This window comes from Varanus komodoensis, unplaced genomic scaffold (genome assembly GCF_004798865.1).
Source record: "Varanus komodoensis strain SLA01 unplaced genomic scaffold, ASM479886v1 scaffold9, whole genome shotgun sequence".
Classification (NCBI taxonomy): Eukaryota; Metazoa; Chordata; class Lepidosauria; order Squamata; family Varanidae; genus Varanus; species Varanus komodoensis.
In genome coordinates, this window is record NW_025336598.1 from 5,970,013 (window position 1) to 5,990,195 (window position 20,183).

The following is a 20,183-nucleotide window of genomic DNA, read 5'->3' on the forward strand; positions in this document are numbered from 1 at the left end:
TATCTCTTCTAGCTGTTCTCTGGAATTCTGCTTTCAATTGGATGTATCTTTCTCTTTTTCCCTTGCCTTTCGCTTCCCTTCTTTCCTCAGCTATTTGTAAAGCTTCCTCAGACAGCCATTTTGCTTTCTTGCATTTCTTTTTTCTTTGGGATGGTTTTACTTGCTACCTCTTGTACAATGTTGTGAGCCTCCATCCATAGTTCTTCAGGCACTCTATCAGATCCAGTTCCTTAAATCTATTTGTCACCTCTACTGTATATTCATCAAGGATATGATTTAGGTCATACCTGAGTGGCCTAGTGCTTTTCCCTACTTTCTTCAATTTAAGTCTAAATTTTGCAACAAGAAGCTCATGATCTGAGCCACAGTCAGTTCCTGGTCTTGTTTTTATTGACTGTATAGAGCTTCTCCATCTTTGGCTGCAAAGCACATAGTCAGTCTGATTTCCGTGTTGACCGTCTGGTGATGTCCATATGTGTTGTAGGCCTTCATAGAACTGGTAAACTTCAACCTCTTCAGCATCAGTGGTTGGGGCATAGACTTGGACTACTGTGATGTTGAATGGTTTGCCTTGGATTCAAACTGAGATCATTCCGTCATTTTGGAAATTATATCCCAGTACTGCTTTTCCTGCACTTTTATTGACTATGGAGGCTACTCCATTTCTTCTGAGGGATTCTTGCCCGCAGTAATATACCTGATGGTCATCTGAATTGAATTCACCCATTCCTATCCATTTTAGTTCACTGATTCCCAAGATGTCGATGGCCAGTCTTATCATCTCTTATTTGACCATGTCCAGCTTGCCTTGATTCATAGACCTTACATTCCAGGTTCCTATGGAGTATAGATCTTTACAGTATCAGACTCTCCTTTCACCACCACATACATCCGCAACTGAGTGTCCTTTCAGCTTTGACCCAGTTGTTTCATTCTATATTTGTTTTAACTCAAACAACTGAAAGGATCATCTTCCCTTCAGTTCATCATTATTTCTTCCCCCTCCTTTTTCTTGGCGGTTTAGCAATCTCCTGTTTTGATCCAGTCCCTGTATTATTTTGCTCTCCTATTGGTGGTTGCTCTGGTGACCTGGGATCCTCCCCCTCTGATGTGTCCTAGTCTAAATCACTGACTTGTGTCAACAATTTGTCCATCTGGTTGTCATATTCCTGAGGTGATAAAAAACCATAATCTCTCAACCATGTTAAAACATCTTCCAGAAAATATTTTGAATAATACTTCCCATTATGTTGAATTCGCAGAAAAACAGAATGTCCCCAGGTATAATTAATAGATTTTTCTCTCAACAATGCCAGCACACTTTTCATTTTCCTTCTAAATTGTAACATTTCAAAACAGAAGTCATTATAAACCTGGATCGGCACTTGCCCAATAGATAAAGTCTTCGGATTTTGCCTTAAAAAAACCCCCATAAACTTTTCCTTTTTTCGATAGTTCACAAACCTCAGTAAAACATCTCTAGGGGCGCCACCAGGTCTCTTTAGACCCACTCAATTAATACTTTCAAGGTCCTAGTCAGAGAATTGAAGTTCTTTACACATGTCACTCATCCAGCTTTGAATCTTTTGTATAAGTTGTGCCTCTCCAGGTGCTTGCAGCTAATTCTTAATTCTAATGTTAGCTCTGCTTTAGGAATCCTGTAATTGAATTACACATTTTTGAAGTTCCTTGGATAAAGTCTCCTGGTGAAAGATCCTCGTAAAATTTGTATTAATCTGGCTTTCCAGAATTCCCAACTGTTTTTTAAGCTCTTTCAAGTCTGTTCTAAGTGCTCTCAACTCCTCCAAGAGCTCCTGCTTCAACTTATCATTTAATAACTGTATTGTTGAAATTATCACTGTTTTCATTTCAAACAAGTCTGAATTATTAACTTAATCCCGTCGACTATCAGCCATGTTTTAAGCATGGATTCAATCAAGAAAGAAAGCAGGAAGAGGAAAGCCAAAAGTATGCAAAGAGGTGGTAATGCACCTTATCCACAAGATGGAGTTCTACTTCAAGAAGAGTCGTTGTATAAACAGAAGGGGATTACTGTAGCAAATGACATTTTTATCTACTTTAGATAACTAGGATCTTTTCAATTTTTCCAATGAAGTTCATATATATAAACTATTAATACCAGGCCTCTAACTAATGTATGATAGACAAATAGAAAAAAAATCCACTTATGCCCAATGCCTTCTTAAGTAATATCGGTAGACTAGTAAAGAGTAATAAAGAGGAGCTCTCTTCTGATTTTCCTCTGAAAGTAATTAATTCTTACCATTCACATTCTTATCTTAAAACACTTGGACTGTTTTCGTATAATAATATTGTTTGCAGTCTTCTACTGTCTCGCTGCTCTGAGAAGCTTCAGTAACTCCCATGAAGAAGTCTGAGTCCATTAGTTGTACTTCTCCGATCCTCATTTCAACAGTCTTTGCCTCTCTTACCTTGCTGATTCATATTAATAATTATCAGCATAATCTACCTAAAGTTTAGATAGTATCAAAATCTTGGCATGCCCGACATAAGTGTAAGCAGGCCTCAACAAATGTTTCATCAAGACAGGAGTTCCATTCTTAAGCAGCCATCTTCCAAGCTGGTAAGCTCCTTCCCCCTGTTCACCCCTTCTTCTGTGTCGTTGATGAAAATATTGAACAGGATCGGCCACAGGACAGAGCCCAGGCAGACCCCGCTTGTCATCCAGGCCACCATCCTGATGATTCCCCACTAATGATTACCCTCTGCTTTCTGTCAGTCAACCATGCCCTAATCCATCAGACAGTGCATTGGTCTGTACCAAAATTTCTCAATCAGGATATCATGTGGCCCTTTGTCAAAGGCCTTGCTGAAATCCAGGTAAACTACATCCCCTGTGTCCCTTCCGTCTAGCCACCTTGAAACTTGGTCATAGAATTCCACAAAGTTTGTCTGACAGTATCTGTTTTTGAGGATGCCATGTTGTGTGGCTGTCAACCTCCCTTCTCTATCTAGGGTTTCTAGATCTCTCGCTATTATGAGCCTTTCCATTGTCTTTCCTACAATTGATATAATGCTAACTGGTCTGTAGTTCCCAATGTCCCCTCTACTACCGTTTTTGAAAATTAGGACCACTGATGCCACCGCCCAGTCCTCTGGAACTTCACCCATTCTCCACAAGGACTCAAAAATGGAGGCCAGTGGGCATGAGAGAACCCCTGCCAACTCTCTAAGTACTCTCGAGTGTAACCCATCAGGGCCTGGCACCTTTGTAATGTCCAATGCCCTGAGGAGCCCCTCGACTTCTAGTGGGGTGACGCTAATCTGTGCCCCTAAGTCCCCGGCCTCATCTAATCTCCCATGCGGACCTCCTCCGTCCTGCTTTGGGGAGAACACAGAGGCAAAATAGTCATTCAGCATCTGTGCCTGTTCCTTCACATCAGTCAATGGATCCCCTTCCTCCTTATTAAGTGGTCCCAAGACCAGCTTTGCAAAAGCCCCAAATTTAATAATGTCCATATCATATTGCTGTTTCGTATAAATAATAAATGGCATCTAGAGTTGTTCAAATTTATTATCTTTCTGTTTGCCTTCCCATAGCTAAACAAATTCTTTTAACTTCACCATTGAAGCAATGTACCTGATCTCATCAATCCACTATTGTTTAGGAGCAATAGGTAGTCTCCCTTTCACAGCAATAATGAATTTAGCAGTGATAAAAAGATTTCCCACCAGTTCTGCAGCCTCACTTTTTACAACAACTTTTAAAATACAAAAATATTAAACTGTTATCTTTACTTTAAATGCATATTTTTGTGTGTTATTCAATAGGGAAAAAGTGCACACTTTGGGAAAAAAGACACATTAAAATGTGCACTTTCCTCATTCAAACAAAAAATAGATCCAAAACAAAAATGTGAATAAGGTAAATTTGAAGAGGAGTTGGAAGAATGTTGCTGAGCATGAGCATTCCTGGCCCTCCTATTCATAACCTCCACTGTCCATAGGCAGGCCAAACTTATCATCCTGTGTGCTTTTCAGTGACACTAGCTATTGGACCACACTGGCAACTATTTTACCTCACAAGCAACTAAAATTCCATCCATCAGTCTTCCTACAGGTCCTTTGGCTCAGTCTATATCAGGGGCAGCCACACTTTGGACATGTACCTTTATTCTCCTGGATGGATACCTTAATAGATTAGCAGCAGCTGATTGGTAGGCCTTTCCTTCAGTCCCTTTCCAAAGTGCAGGTTCCCTCATTTTGTGTGAAAATCTTGCACCGTTTTCCAGTATCAGCAACTACACAGTTATCCACCAGGGAGACCCACCTGCTCCATTTTATGTCTCTTAGGTGCTTGCAAAAGGAAGAAACTGATTTCATTAGCATTCCACAGCTTTTGCAAGCTACTAAAGTTTAAACCATTTTTTTACAAAAATAAGGTGATGCTGGTCATATAAGAATAGATCAAGCAGCACACAGCTGAGGAGTCTATAGTAGGAGTGCCTGATCCCAGATCCTTGAATGTGGTAGAACTCTTAGCTGCCAAGCCACACCATCTCCTCTTCTACAGCCTGATGCAAGCTTTCCTTCCCTCCTCCTTCAGATTATCCCAGCAGCTCTAATAAAGAGGAGGGAGAAAGGTCAGTCCAGTACCCACTAGAGGTTATTGTTACTTACAGACTTTTCAAAAATGAGGATTTTCTGCCTTAGCTATTTCCTCAATCTTAGTGAGAAGCTGAACACCAGGACCTTCTACAACCTTTTCAATACATGAGGCACAATCTCAGTCAACCTGTTCACCAACGCTGCTTAGTGAGAAGATTCCTTTTGGTCTCCAGTGAAGGAGGTATCCAAACCATACCTAAAAATACTGGGCTGTGTCTCAGAGGCAATCCATATGATCAGAGAACGCTATGCTCATTCAGAAATTCAGAGTGCCTGCCCCTTCCAGTTGGAAAGTGGGGACAGCAGATGCTGCTGCTATGAATACCTATCCATATGAAGGTTTCTTTAGTATGTTCTGTCTAGCTTGGCTTCAGATAGAAATGGAGGGGACACCAAGAATCATTACTTCTAGACCAAAGAGACACCAATGTGATCCCTGCCTCCCTGAATTTAACCCATTCTTTTGGATAGCTCTTTCACACCACACTGAAATAAATCTTCTCTGTAAGTACTCAGTCTTGTGTTTGGAATTATGACTTTTGCCTTTGGAGATGTTGTATCAGGTTATGTCATCACAATGAATATAAATTTTTAAAAGAATATTTACATACTTTTGAGTGATTGACTTGAAATTTACAGAATTATAATTATTTTAGAAGTACTCATATTAAACATGGATTGATAACTATGTCTGCATTGTCATTATAATGCAAATTTTCTTCTTGGTTTTCAGCTTCCCTCAGAGTCTTATTCTCTGGATGAATTGTTAAATAAAATGAATAGGCATAACAATAATAACAATGTGACATCTTGTGGATTTATAAAGTAGTATCTGTATAAATTAAGATTGGTTAAAGGGGTACTTGTTTCAAATTTCTCTGTTTTTTAGTATGTTGAAGAAATTTTGGGTTATCTGAAATCCTGTTTCAACCGAGAACCAATGATGGCAACTGTGTGTGTGCAGCAGGTAACAAGGAATGTCGTCATGTTACCTTTTATTTTGACATTATGCTTACCTTTTCATTCTAATAGAATGAAATGCAATTCCTGTGTTAAGAAATAATATGTTTTTTAAACATTGCAGAAGTAATGTAGGTGTATTTCATGGCATATAAAGACCTGTAATTATGTGGGTGTCAGATTGAGAGTTAGTAAAACCCAAAGAAACCCTCCTGGGGTTTTCTAATTAAATAGGCAGGTTTTACATCACTCAAGGCCTTCATATTTAAGAATGAGAGTTGCGATGCTGTATGGATGCCAATTGTTCTTTTTGGATGTTTAACAAATACAAAGGACAAAACTAAGGTCAAAATCCTCTCTCTCTTGTGCAATACATGAGAAAGGTGAACTCTACTGCAACATCTCACAGCAGGTATTTTCTTGTCAAGAGCCATTTTTAGCTTATTTAATGCTGTGGAGGAGGATGTTGTAAGATCCAAGGATGGAGCCCTAATACAGTTTTTAAAGGTGTTCTCTAAGGTTATCATGAAATGCAGAAATATGTAAAGGACTGAAAAATATCTACCTGTTAGCATGGTAGGGATGCAGCTGCAAGTTAATTTCTTGGAAGACAGGAATTATATGGTTTTATTTTCTTTCTACTATTCTTTCCTCTTGTAGACTTCTTTGTTTGTTTATGTCTTTGCTTTGAGCAGAATGATTTTCCTCTCCCCTACTTGTAGTTTAGCTCATGCTGTCTTCTCTTCCCTTGTTCTAGCTATTCCTTCTCTTTTCTCTCAGTCTTTCTGTTTTTCCTTACCCTTTGCATTAAAATTCAAACAACATAACATCATTTCTTTTCAGTCTCTTCAGAGGATTCCTTCACTTGGTCTCTCTGGGTAAGGAATTTAGCCTCCATTTTAGCTGAAGTGCCCTCTGTTCTGGATGTTCAAGACATAATGCTTTCCACCAGATCTTCCATTTGGGAAGCCCAAACCACTGAGGATGACACACTCACTGCTATTTCCAGACTGTAGTTCTGAGAGTGACAGTTTTATTGATCATGAGAAGGTAGAAAAGGGCAGTACAAGTTAAACTGATGTCCCTTAATTTTGGAGGAAACTCCCAGTGAATATGCTGATTCAACCTTTGTTTTATAGCTTTCTCTGAATGAAATAGAGCTTTCTTTTGGGGTGTATTCAGAGCACAGCTTGATTTGCTCTGCAATATTAGGGTAGGTGAGAGAGATGCAACTACTGATCCACCAGTATTGGTTTAGGGTTATGGTAAGGCTGATTAGATGGAACTACAGCTAAGGGAACGCTTAATGGCTCTTTCCAGAAGGGTCTTTTCACCTTTTGCTTTGACTTAGGAAATCTTTGCAGTTTCAAATGTACAATTCTTGGCTATGCTAATTAAGAGGGTGGTGCAACTGTGGTGCAACTGGATTGAACTAATTATCTGACTTTTGGCTGAAACTGATTTGGTTATCTTAATGGATGATTTGCACAAATCACTGGCTACACTTGGCTATTGCTTCCTTTAGAATCAAGAAGTCAAGTATGGTCACTTTGTGGGGATGGTCACTGGGGATGATCGCTTTCCCCCAGTATTTCCATAACTGCTACTTCACCCACTAGGTCTTACTTATTGGTTAAAATCAAAGTCTAGAATAACCATTCTTGTAGTTCCTTCTTCCACTTCCCATAGGAGGAATTTACCAGCAACACAACCGATGAATTTCTTGGAGGGACCATGTTTGGCAAAATTTGTCTCACAACAGATATTGGGGAAATTGAGAACCCCAGCACTACTACATATGCCTCCTTGAAACACTGGAATTTTCTTTTCAAAAGTTCCATCCTCATTTTCAACTTGAGTGTAATAGATTCCAACCACTGTGTTCCTTTTATTATTCCAGAGTGCAAGGCACAGAATAGCAGATCTGAGTTACAGCAAGTCAAATTCCAGTTGAACATCTGGAAGGACAGTCCTGACTGTTAGAGCAATATGACAATGGAACCAATTACCTTGGGAGGCTGTGGACTCCCTCATACTGGGGACATTCAAAATGCAGCTGGACAGCCATCTGAGAGGGATGGTTTAACTTAGAGTCTTGCACTGAGCAAGACATTGGACCCAGTGCCCTTCTGGCCCATTCCAACTTGACTGTTCTATGGTTTTACAATTCTAATCCACAGTATAAGCTCAAGACCTGTCTTTTCTCTTGGATGGGAATGTATTTAAAAAAAAGAAGGGAGCGATAGCTAAAATACTATGCACTGTTAGGCAAACTGTTCAGTCAGCTGACACTAGATTCAGGACAATGATGAGAAGGATGACTTTCGAACTATCATCCACCAGACCTCATAATTGGTTCAGACCCCCTAGCTTCCATACTAGCACAAGGCTTTTGCCTAGCATTCAGGTCCCAGGTAGCCCCTGGACCAGAAGGCATGACACCACTGTCCACTTCAAGCAAGTGGGAAAGTACCCAGAGGAGGAAGAGTGCCATCACTGACTTTCCTCACCAGCTGGCCTCCCTATTCCCCCACCAATCTTGACAGGCATCTCTCTCTGTTTTTTCCTGCATAGAAGTGATCACATCTGACTCCTGGGTCTTATCCATCATGAAGAGATGCTACTGGTTCAAGTTTGATGCTGTCCCACTTCTCAATAGCATAAGATGCATGGCTCTGTCACCAATGATGTCAGAGGTTGATTGACTACCTTCCAAGGGGACAATAGGGGACTATACATTTGCAATGCTGTACACTTGCAAAGTACACAATAAGAGTATTGAATTATTGCAATTCATTTTTGATTGCCAGCCAAAAAATAAAGGATATAAGTATGTGGTAGTCTCCTATTTTGTAGTCATCCTTGTTTAAATGGAACAGCTTATAAAATGGAATAAGGCTTATCAGCTACAACAGCACCAATGCTTTTCAGTCCTGTGTTGTAACCTTTAGAGGAGATTTACTAGATTCTTTTATAAGCAAGTCTTCATCAGAGATGTGCAATAAAACAGAATTTTGATTTCTTTAGCTAGGTGAAAGTGGTATTAGTTCTGGTATTTTTATGGTTAACTATCTGTGCTTTAGATTTTTCTGTTCTGAATCCAGAATTATGGAGATTTATTACAGCAACACTACTTAGTTGGTTAGCTGAACTGTGCTTTTTTCATTCTAATCTACCCAGTCCCTGGAGTATGCTCACTCTCTCTTCCTTATGGCTGGCCACTTGTTTAATTGAATTTAAATTATTTAAATATGTAATTGAATGAGACCTATGATTTCTTAGAAGTGTTGAAAGGAAAAACACTACATCCCCCACTATTAATTTGATCATAAAGATTGTGGTAGATCTCTTTTAAAGAAAATGACTAACCCTCTCTGTTAGTCTCTAGAGCTTTCATGTCCATTTGTGTCAGTTTGACTTTATTGCAGCCTACTACCTGTTCAGATAGATTAAATTGGTACTGGGAAAGTTGCTATGTAAGCCTCAGTAGTGGAGCCATAAGGGTACCTTAATTCACCTCACCCTACAGTCTGATAATTAAGAGGGGGAAATAGACAGTAGATGAGTGTCATGAGTTGGTTCCTTTCCTCTTTCTTTCTGGTTATCAAACTCAAAAAACCTTTGAAGTGCAATTCTTGTATTGAAACTTAACAGGTATCAGAATAGTATGAACTCTAAGTCTTCTACCAAAGTGGAGGGGGAAGCATCTGCCCATGGGAAGAGTTGAATCTAAACCAGAAACTTCTCTTCTGTCCTTTCTTTTCAGCAAAGCTTCTAACTCCACTCTCTGGCTGGCTCTTGCTGCTTGAGGACTAGATGGTAGAAACACCAGAGACCCTCTAACCAGGCAGCTCCTTTGTTCTGTCACCTCCTTACTGAGTCAAAGACTAGGTCTTGCATCTGTTCCCCACCCCTTCCTGTAAACTTCTCCTCCCCTTCTAAAGCAGAACAGTTTTCACACTTTGCCGGAGAAACTTTACAATGTAACCTTGAAACTTCAAAGTCTTCACCCTCCTGTGCACCTCTGCCTGCTACTCAGAATTGGACTAATATATCTGAACAGTATATAATGAGCCAGAGACAAGCTCTCTCTTCATACCGATTTCGTTTTTTAGATCCTCCAAACTGCTATGTTTGGGTCAGCTGGAATACTACTTGTCATTTCCAAAAGGGGGCAAGGAGTAATTTTCCTCAGGTGTATGTATTTACCTGATTTATGAATTCTTTTCTCTCTCTTTCAGTTACTGAAGACATTGTTTGGCACAAATTTAGCTTCACAATATGATGGCTTGTCTTCGAATACTAGCAGAGCTCAAGGGAAAGCCCAGCGCTTGGGCTCTTCAAACCTGAGACCTGGCCTTTATCATTATTGCTTCATGGCTCCTTACACGCACTTTACTCAGGCACTTGCTGATGCTAGTTTAAGGAATATGATACAGGCTGAACAGGAACATGATACTTCTGGGTAAGAATAAGTTTTATTCCTTTATTTCAGATAGGCTAGTATTTAGAAAGTCTTTATTAAGGAAATAAAGGAATAATGCAAAATAGCAATCTAAATATCTGTTTAAAGATATAATTAACTATTTGTCTTTTAATAGTTTTCAGTATTTTACTAAGTTTTACTGTATTTTTTAAATTTATTTTGAACTTTTGTGAAATGCTTTGTGGATCCCAGAATGACAGTACAGAAATATAGAAAATAAAATTTAAAAATAGCAATACTGTGCATAGGCTGAATTGTCATTAATTTTCCCTGAGTCCTGGAAGTATGCACATCCTTGTCAAACTGCTTTGGAGACTAAAAACAGCAGGCACTTTATATACTTTTGCATTCATTGGGAGTCTCCCAAATATATAAAAATTGTTCTTTTAGAGTGTCCCCATTTCACTTCCATAATGATAGGCACTTGAACACTGTTGCAAGGAATGGTGCATACCGGAAGGTGTTTCCACTGTAAGATTCTGATCTGCCAGTATAAAACTGTTTTTAGTTATTCTGAAAAATCTAAAATATCCCCTGAGGGTGAGGGCAGAAAAAGAAATTGTTAGTGTTTTGTTGGAATGGATGACAGTCTTTCTATTCCAGTTTCCAGAGGACTAGACTGAGTTGAGACATATAGAGCAAGTAGGCATGACCTTTTGGAATAGGTTTCCCACTGATAATTTAAACTAAACAATGAAGTTTGGATACCAGTTATTTATAACAAAAATGTACATTTTCAGGTATATCTTTTAGAGATGTTTCAAGAAAAGCTTTATCACTGTTAGGACGTATTCAGCTACAAAATGTAGGGTTTCTTACCACACAATTAAAACTGGTTTCTTATTGCACAATTAAAACCAGTTTTTCATTACAACCATTCAAAACAGTTCACTTAGTAGTGGCCCTTAACCATGGATAAGGCTCCCAGATACAGTGGTACCTTGGGCTCACAAACACCTCAGTTCATGACCAAATAGGGTCACGAACAAAAATTTCATAAAAAATTTGACTCAGGTCACAAACTCCACATTGGGTGGCGACCGCAATCATGGCCATCTCCCCACTTGGGGGAGTGGGGTGATGGCCATGATTATGCTGGGGGTGGAGGTGATAGATGGCCGAGATCTGGCCTGTCCTTCCTGCACAAGCGCAACTGCGATCTCGGCCATCTCTCCCCCCCCCCACCCCCCAACAGCACTCTGGGATCCCATTTCTGAAGATCTGTAAACTGGTTCTGACTTTTGTTCAGAGTTACTACCGTTAGAAACCTCAGTCTCAGAGGGTTGCCTGTTTTCACCCTCAGGGGATGTAAAAGAGGAATCACTGATGAAACATGTTTCTTTAAGTAGCCTGGAGGCTCTTTGCCATATCATTTACCAGTGGAAGAAATGGAAACTGAAGGAGTTACCTTTTCAAATGAGAAAAGTTTGTATTAACTTCAAGACATCAGAAACATAATTAATAGTGTCAAGCAAACAAAATAGATTTAAATCATGGTTTTTCACATAATTTGCGCACATGTCTGCCTTGCCCATAGGTAGAGGTACTTCATTAAATATTCCCAAACTGGGTCTCTTTTATAGCCTGCTTTCATTATAAGTTTTCTCCTCCAAGGAAAGAATAATATGACAAACCTCAGGCTATACACAAAAAGATCCAAGGACTTGTGTAGTATTCTGCTCAGGAGGTTTCACTTCCATTTTTCCTGCTTGCCCTTCCCTCCTCACACTTAGCCTCTTGTGCAGATCTATTCTACTCCTAACAATCACCTATTCATTGAGTTGTTTGAAACTTAGCACTTAAGAGGTAAGGTGTTGATTCGTGTACATAGATTTGCAAAGGAATAATGGGATTAAGATCTTTTTCTTAATTCTGTGTGTTTATTTTATAACATTTTTGCTGTGCAGAAGAGGCATGTGATCTCTGCAGACACAAATCCACAGTTCTGAGAACTGTAAAACCAAGCATCAGTGATACCTTCTAGATAGAAAAATTGCCCAATAATCTTATACAAATCTGGAAGTGCATGACATTGTGATGGAATTTATTTACCAAAAAAATTAAACATTGCATGAATATACAACCACATGCTACATAATTAAAAACTAATCCTTATTTCATGATAAATAACATTTGGACTATAATGTATATTAAACAGAAAACTATCTTTAGATAGATTTTCCCCAAAAAACATTTTATTAAAAAATCCAGTTTAAATAAAAAAGATTGAAATAAATATATCCAATTTTTTATTTTTTAAAAAATAATTGATTTTTATTCACCCTTGTGTAAATGACCCCATTAAAGAAAATTTCCTTTAGAAAATGCAAGTTTTGCCAAAACAAGAAACAAGAAAAACAAAGAGGAACACAAAGTGTCATAAAGAAAAGGCAAACACAGAGTAAAGGGTACAAAAAAGTAATTTAAAGAGCACATTGTTAGCCTTGATTTTTTTTTTTTTTTTTTATCAATCACGTATTTCTTAAATACATCAGAAGCAGAAAATCAGCTAGGGAGCCAGATGGATCTCTGGACAGCAATGGAATTAGAGGATAAGGGATTATGAAAAAGCTAAATGAATTCTTTCCTTCTGACTTCATTGCAGAAGACATGGGGCAGATAACTTGTGTCTGAACTGATATTTTCAGGAAGAAAGTCTGGAGACCTGAGGCCAGTAGAAATGTCATAACAGAAGATTGAGTTCTAGTTCCTGTTGACAAATCGAACACTAGGTCCAGCTAAATAGCCATTCTTAAATAAGTTAAATTTGAAACTGCCGATCTTCTTACAAAAATAAGTAATTATGTCCCTGTGATCAGCCTCTATACAGAAGCAAAGCAATTGAGCGATGTAACGCCAATTATGAAAAGCAATTTGTGGGGAGCGCAATAATTAAAGGCTGGTTAGCTCAATATCTATTCTGGGTATATTAGTGGAAAGCATTATTAACATCAAACATACAGCCGTCCTGAGATTTTTATATAATAACATGGCATATAAAAGCTTTTAATAAATTTTAATTAATAAATACAGAGGGAGTTCCCTCTAAAAAATAAGCAACATAGCTTCCACAAAGCTATGTATGCATTGTCTCACTGACCTTTTAGAATTCTTTGAAAATGTCAGTAAGCATGTAGATAAAAGTGAATAGGTCAATGATTATTTGGACTTCTAAAAGGTTCTTGACAAAAACTCTCACCAATGACTCCTGAGAAAATATAGTTAATCCTCGTGGTCTCTGTGCATCACACATATGGACTCTTTGTGCATGTGTGGAGGAGTTTTTCGGGAAAATTCTAAAGCTGACTAATTAGTATTCAGCAGGAGCCCAACCCACTATGCAGCTAGCATGAGGAGGCTCCAGCCAAGACCTCACTTCTTCGACCGCCATTCTGAGCGCATCAGGAAGTTCTTCAAATTACCTCGTGAGCTGTATGTAAAAGTTCCAGCTGCCTTTTCTCTATATCTTCTCCCTATTGCTCAAAGCAAAGAAGCAGAAGAAGGAGAAGGAGAGAAGAAAGTTATTCATAGCCCTCAGCATTTGCTGCTGGGGGATTCTGTCGTGCTTCACTGACAGGCAATGACTGCTTTCCGCAACTGTACCTCATGTGGCAGTAAGCTCCAACCAACTGATGGCACCTCCCTTTGTTTGTTTTGCCTGGGAGAGTCGCACGCCGGCGAGTCTTGTTATCACTGCCAAGCTTTTACAAAGGAAGGAAGCACCGGGCCAAATGTTTAAAAGTGGAATTTTGGAGCCGTGCTTTACATTCCAAAGACTCTCAGCCATCTACTTCTGTGGCTTCAGCTCAAAACCCAAACAACTCGTCGCCTCCCCCACCAGTGAAAATGCCCAAAGTGGCAAAACAAGAGGAAGAGGAAGAAAAAGCAAAGCCTCCAAAGTTGCTTACCCTTATTAAAGAGAATAAGCAAAAAGTGCCCATTTATGCACTTTTTTGTCGGTACCTAGCGGCCTCCCATGTGCTGGAGACACAGTACTACCCCAAAGCCAGGGGGAGCAGGGTCGATCCCTACAACCCTTCCAACCTCCAAGGAGCACTTCGGTGTCCAAAGGAGAGATTCAGGAGTCACTGGCTCAGCCTCCTCAGTCAGTTCAGCCTCCAGTACAGAGCCGAGTTGAGCCTTCACCCTCGGTACCAAGCGTGTTTCTCCAACCCGAGACAAAGAGCCAAACAGCACTCTCAATCTCCTCCAGCTCAGACTCTGCATAAAAGACATCGATCTCTCACAAAGCGCCAAGGGGATTTTGATTCTTAGTTCTATGTAGAACGCTGGGGATCCATCAGCTTAAGACGTTGGGTTTGGAACATGACCCCTTGTCTAGTCCCAGCTCTCGTGGTGCATTCCAGCAGCTGATGCAAGACCCTGCCAATTTTCTACAGTTTGCAGATAGGTGACCTCCATCTTCCTTGCTCAGCCATCAAACGAATAGAACCGAAGGCCTCTCCGAATGAGGGCAGTATACCTCGGTCTCGATGGCATCTTCTCCAGACCAGCATTCTGATGCTCCCCCAGGTCTCTTGACGACCTTCTCAGACCTGTCCTGGCCACTTGAGGATACTGGATTCTTTGTATCCCAGGTTCTTCGAATGACCCATAATCCTAGACAAGAATCCTCAAGAACTAAAGACCCAGTTTTCGAGGCTGTCTGTGCAGAGTCTGCCGGACCCGTTACCATACCGCTCCTCCCAACTCTGCTGGTTGCAATTCACCATGAATGGAGATCCCCGGCATCTGTGGCCCCACCACCATGCTGCCTCGAGAATTTATATTGTGTTCAAGAAAACAAAACAAAACACTGAATTCATGTTTCAGCACCTTAGGCCAAACTCTGTCATTGTAGAGTCTGCCCAGTCTCACTCCAGGAGGGAGATTGCCACCCCGTCTGACAAGGAAGGTAGGCGTCTTGATGCCATTGATCGTCACTTTTACTCCTTGTCAGCCCTGTCTATAAAAATTGCCATTTATCAAGCTACCCTGGACAGATACTACCTCATGCTTTAGGATAGAATGGTATCCCTATGCTCTTCGTTACCTAAGGATGCCCAAGGCCTGGCAAACAAAATCAAGAATGAGGCAACACACAGCCAGAAAAGAGATCCTCACAGCTTGACACCAAGCTGAGGGTGGCACTCGCCATATGGCAGGAGCAATAGGTCTCTGTCGCTTCGCATGGCTCCGATCCTCTGGGCTGTCAGGGGAGGCCAAAGCACATATAGAAGACATGCCATTTGATGGCACTGGCTTGTACCATGAAACCACTGACGACCAAATGGACTCAGTTCAAAAGGCCAGGAACACTGCTCGCCACATGGGGATCAATCAGTCAATATCCCAAAAGCAATATACCTCACATAAGCAGCATAGATCTTCCTACCAGCCTAGGACCCCTGCCACCACTGCTACCAGACAGTGTACGGCCACTCAGCCTAGACACCAAGATCCCCTTTCACAGGTTCAATCTTCCTGGAGGCGCCCAGACAATTCCAGGAGACATCTGTGACTCCTTCAAAAATCTTGCATTGGCACTCCTATGTTTAACCACCGACTCCAGCCCTTTCTCCACACTTGGACTGCCATAACCTCAGACTCATGGATACTTTCAATAATTGCCCATGATGATTGGCAATCATTGCCCGTGGTACCGAAACGATACCTCCACACCGACTGCAAAATCGATCCAGCGCATGTTAGGACTCATGTCTGCAGCAATCCTAGTCATTCCAATGGCACGTCTCTCCATGAGACCTCTCCAGCTCTGGTTCCTGGCATCCTTCAATCCAGTAATACAATCAAGCCATACCATGCTCCATCTTCCCCCATAGGTCCAGAATTCACTGCATTGATGGACAAGAATGACCAATACAGCTATTGGAGTCCCCCTTCTCCCCTCAGGACCCTCAAGTGACTATTGTAACAGATGCCTGCTTCCTTGGTTGGGGTTCAAATCCTCTTATTCAAATCCAGTTCAAATCCTCTTATTTTTGAACTCTTTATAGAAAAGAGGCCTCTCCTATTCATCAGTTAAGGTGTACATGGCTGCCATATCTGCTTTCCATGATCCAGTGCAGGGGTGAACAGCTCTCTCTCATCCCCTCGTACGCAAGTTTCTCAAAGGGATCTGGAATTTAACTCCTCCCCTAAGACAACCACCTCCATCATGGAGCCTGTATGTTTCCTCCATGCACTTACCAAGTCTCCCTTCGAGCCTATGCACTTGTGCGATCTCTACCTCCTGTCATGGAAAACAGCCTTCCTCTTAGCCATCATCTCTGCCCATCAAGTAGTGGAACTGGCAACCCTCCAGATTGACGCCCCATATAGAGTCTTTCATAAAGACAAAGTCGTCCTCTGGCCTGATCCTACCTTCCTGCCTAAGGTAGTGTCATATTTTCATGTGAACGAGCCGATAAACCTGCCCTCGTTCTTCCGGAGTCCATCTGCTCCTATAGAGACTGCATTGCCTTCTTTCGATATCAGAAGGGCTCTTGCCTTAATCAAGAAGCCAATCCCTAAGACAGACTCAAGGCTGTCCATCCTTTATGGTGAGCCACACAGAGTACACCCGATATCTCCTCAAAGGCTCTCTAGGTGGATCATCCATACCATTCATCTGGCCTATGACCTCTCTGGCCTTCAACTTTCTGGACCTGTCAAGGCTCCCTTGACTAGAGCCACATCCACCTCTACTGCACTGTATGCTGGAGTGCCCCTGACTGACCTCTTCTAAGGTGGCCACATAGTCTAATCTGCCAACCTTTGTTAAACACTACTGCCTCAATGTCAGGTCAAGAGAGGACTGCACCTTCGACAGATCCGTCCTCTGCTCTGCTGCACTGAGCAACACCACCCTCCTGCTTGAGGTAAGCTTGCCAGTCGCCCATATGTGTTACACAGAGACCATGAAGAATAAAGACAGTTTTCCTTACCTGTAACTGTCATTCTTCAAGTGATCATCTGTGTATTCACACATACCCACCCACCATCCCCTCTGGTGTCTCTTTTGGACATGTGAGTTATTCTGCATTATTCATGCAGTGATGATGGTGGGCTCAGCTTTTGGGAATCGCTAGTTGTGTAGGGGGCTGGGGTCCCACCGAATACTAATTAGTCAGCTTTTGAGAATCTTCCCAAAAAACTGCTTCACACATGCGTGAAGAGCCCATATGTGTGAATACACAGATGACCACTTGAAGAATGACAGTTACAGGTAAGGAAACATGTCTTTGTCAACCCCCACAAAATAAGGCAAGAGCTGCTCTTATTGATTGGTAACTGGTTAAGGAACAAAAAATAGAGAAAAGGAATAAATGGTCAGTTCTTGCAATATAGGATTGCTAAATAGTAGAGTCCACCAACATTCTGTATCATGACTAGCCATTTTTACCTGGTTCATAAATTATCTGGAAATTGGACTAAGCACTTTCATGACCATTTTTGTTGATGGTACCAAATTATTTAGGATGGTTTTAAACAAGGGATTGTCAAGAGGTTCAGGAGCAAAGTGATACATGTTGTGGCAAACAAAATTCCAAATTCACTTATTTATGGTATCCAAGCTGTGGTGACTGTAGTGACTTGATGTTATGGTAGATAGTTTGAGGAACATTTTGACCCTATGAAAGGATACTGTGAAAAAGGAAAATTCCATACTGGGCAAGCATCAATAGGCAAGCAATTAAAAATAAAACTGCCAATATCATACTGCCCTTATACAAATCTATTGTGTGGCCATACTTGGAATACCTTGTACAGTTCTAGTCACCTTGAAAAGGAATTCTAGAGTAGGAAAAAGTGCAGAAAAGGGCCACTGAAGTGATGGAAGAAGCTTCGGTGACAGCCCCGTAAGGAAAGTTTCAAATGTAATTATAGGAAGACATGAGAGAGGTGTACAAAATTATGAATAGGGTGGAGAAAATAGATAGTAATATTAAATCTTGGGGACATGCCATGAAGCTGAATGGTGAAAGATTTCAAACAAATAAAAGGCAGTATCTCTTCACACAACCCATAGTTAAATTATTGAAATTGCTGACAGGGGATGTGCTGAAGACCAGCAACTTGAGTTGCTCCAATTTCCAAGGAGGGTAAACTACTGGTTATGATGACTATATTACTTTCTGTATTGGAAACACTATGTTTATCAGGTGCTGGAGAACATGACTGGGAGCACTATTAGACTGATGTTCTATTGTTGGCTTCCCATAGGCATCTGGTATCTGCTTGACCACAAAGTTGGACTAGATTGGCATTTCTTCTTACTTTGTGTGGCTCTTGTTATTTGAGAGAGCAAGACAAGGCTGCAAATCATGGTTAAGGTTGGGTATATAATGTGCTAATTGACAATTTATCAAGGGCAAAATATGATTGATCATGCATAGTCAACTTTATTTAATTGGTCAAATAGATCAATTAACTCTGCAGCTCTACTTGTAAACATATTTTGAAGTATCAGTATGGAAGGCAGAAAAAAGAACGGGTACTTCATTGTGGTCTTTGTGCATCACACATGAGGGAACCTGAACTCTCCGCATTACCAGCCCTGCCTCACTTCCTCCATGGGCAGACCCCGCCCACCCCAACGAGCACTGTCGGCACACATGCACAACATCTCCTGCTGCCAACACCATGCAGGTTCCTTCCCAGCTCCTGAAGATGTGAGTTCTCAGCTACGTCAGCAACGTAAGACATCCCATGCCAATGCAGGCCTACAGGAAGGCCATGCATACCTTGATCAATGTCAGGCTGCGTTCCTGAGACTGTGCCAGCTACAACAAGCTCAGTTGTCCACCAACCAAGTTGGCAAGCGGCCGAGCAGTCCCGCATGCTCATGGTGCCCATCAGTGCACCCACTGCTCCTGCAACCCCCATCCACAGACAGCACACTACTCGGCGATCCCTGGGAGAGGACAGCCTTCGTCCAGCCATCACAGATTGTTCCTCCCCTGACTCAGCCCACTCCCTTTTGCCTGCTCCTCTTTCACACTTTCCTGAGTCCCAAGCCCAAGAGCAGGACTCACCTGTGTGGGGAAGGAGTCCCGTCATTAGTCCTGTGCATGGCCAATGACCTTGGCCTTGAGCTCTCCCAACTTGCAGAGCCCACAGCTGACCCCATCTTCTGGGCCCTGACTTTTGAGCAACCCACCAGTCTCCATCCTCTTTCCTCCAGCCCTGCTGCACACTGCACAGCACTCATGGAGGTCTCCTGCAGTGGTCTGACAACCTCCTGCTACATTGACTCCACTAACTGGGTATCTGACAAATCAGTCCCCTTCCTAAACCAGCTTCCCAAGCCCAACTCTCTGTCATAGTTGAGTCAATGCAGAGGATTTCCCATTGTGTACACTCTGCACCAGCAGACAAGGAGGGGCAACAACTGGATAGCCCGGCCTGCGGGCTTTATGCATCAACCTCACTGTGCCTTCATGTGTTCACCTATAAGGCAACAAAGTGATGTCCCTGACATAACTCTTCCCAGCCGAGCAATGCAACACAGCATGGCTGCTCCACATGGCAGCCAAGAAGCTCTCCAGCTATCAGCTGGAGGCAGCACAGGACCACATGAACTACGATGGGAAGGTACTCTGCTGCTGTGCCTGGCTGCACTCCATACCACATGGAAGACATGTCATTCGATGGGAAAGGACTCTTCAACGCCAGAACAGATGAGGGCATGGACTCCTCCCACAAGGCCAGGACCACTTCCAGGCGTATGGGTTTTGCTCAGAACCCCCAGCCATGTAAGTGGCAAAGGCCACCTCTTGTCATCAGCTGCCATCCTTTCCTCTCACCTCCAAAAGCGGTGGGACATCTAGGCCAGGCAGAAATTCCCACCTAAGCATCAGGACAACAGGCATAGACGTTGAGGGTCAGGGCCATTGTCTGGCCCTGTCACTCCCTTTCACTTTCACAGACCACTTGGCCCAATTCCTCCCAGCTTGGGAGTCCTTCACCTCGAACTCAGCTCTCCATCAAGAGTACAAGATTGAATTTGACACACTCCCACTCCCAGGCTGTGTTGGAACCACTATGCCGTCACCTACCCTAATGGCAGAGGTACAGATTCTGT

The 20,183-nt window shown here is 41.8% G+C and overlaps 1 protein-coding gene across 8 annotated transcripts in view; it reads left to right on the plus strand.

Annotated features, from left to right (window-relative positions):
• HTT (huntingtin) overlaps nt 1-20,183 on the plus strand; it is a 454,323-nt gene that overhangs the window by 196,189 nt on the left and 237,951 nt on the right. For 7 of the 8 annotated variants that reach the window (XR_006413521.1, XM_044417924.1, XM_044417925.1 and 4 more), the window contains 2 exons: nt 5,540-5,617; nt 9,852-10,075. Coding sequence is in view for 7 of the 8 variants with exons in the window: in XM_044417924.1 (XP_044273859.1) it covers nt 5,540-5,617; nt 9,852-10,075 (302 nt within the window). In the remaining variant the exon portion in view is untranslated. The remainder of the gene's footprint in view (nt 1-5,539; nt 5,618-9,851; nt 10,076-20,183) is intronic. The other variant, XM_044417927.1, reaches the window with a different exon arrangement.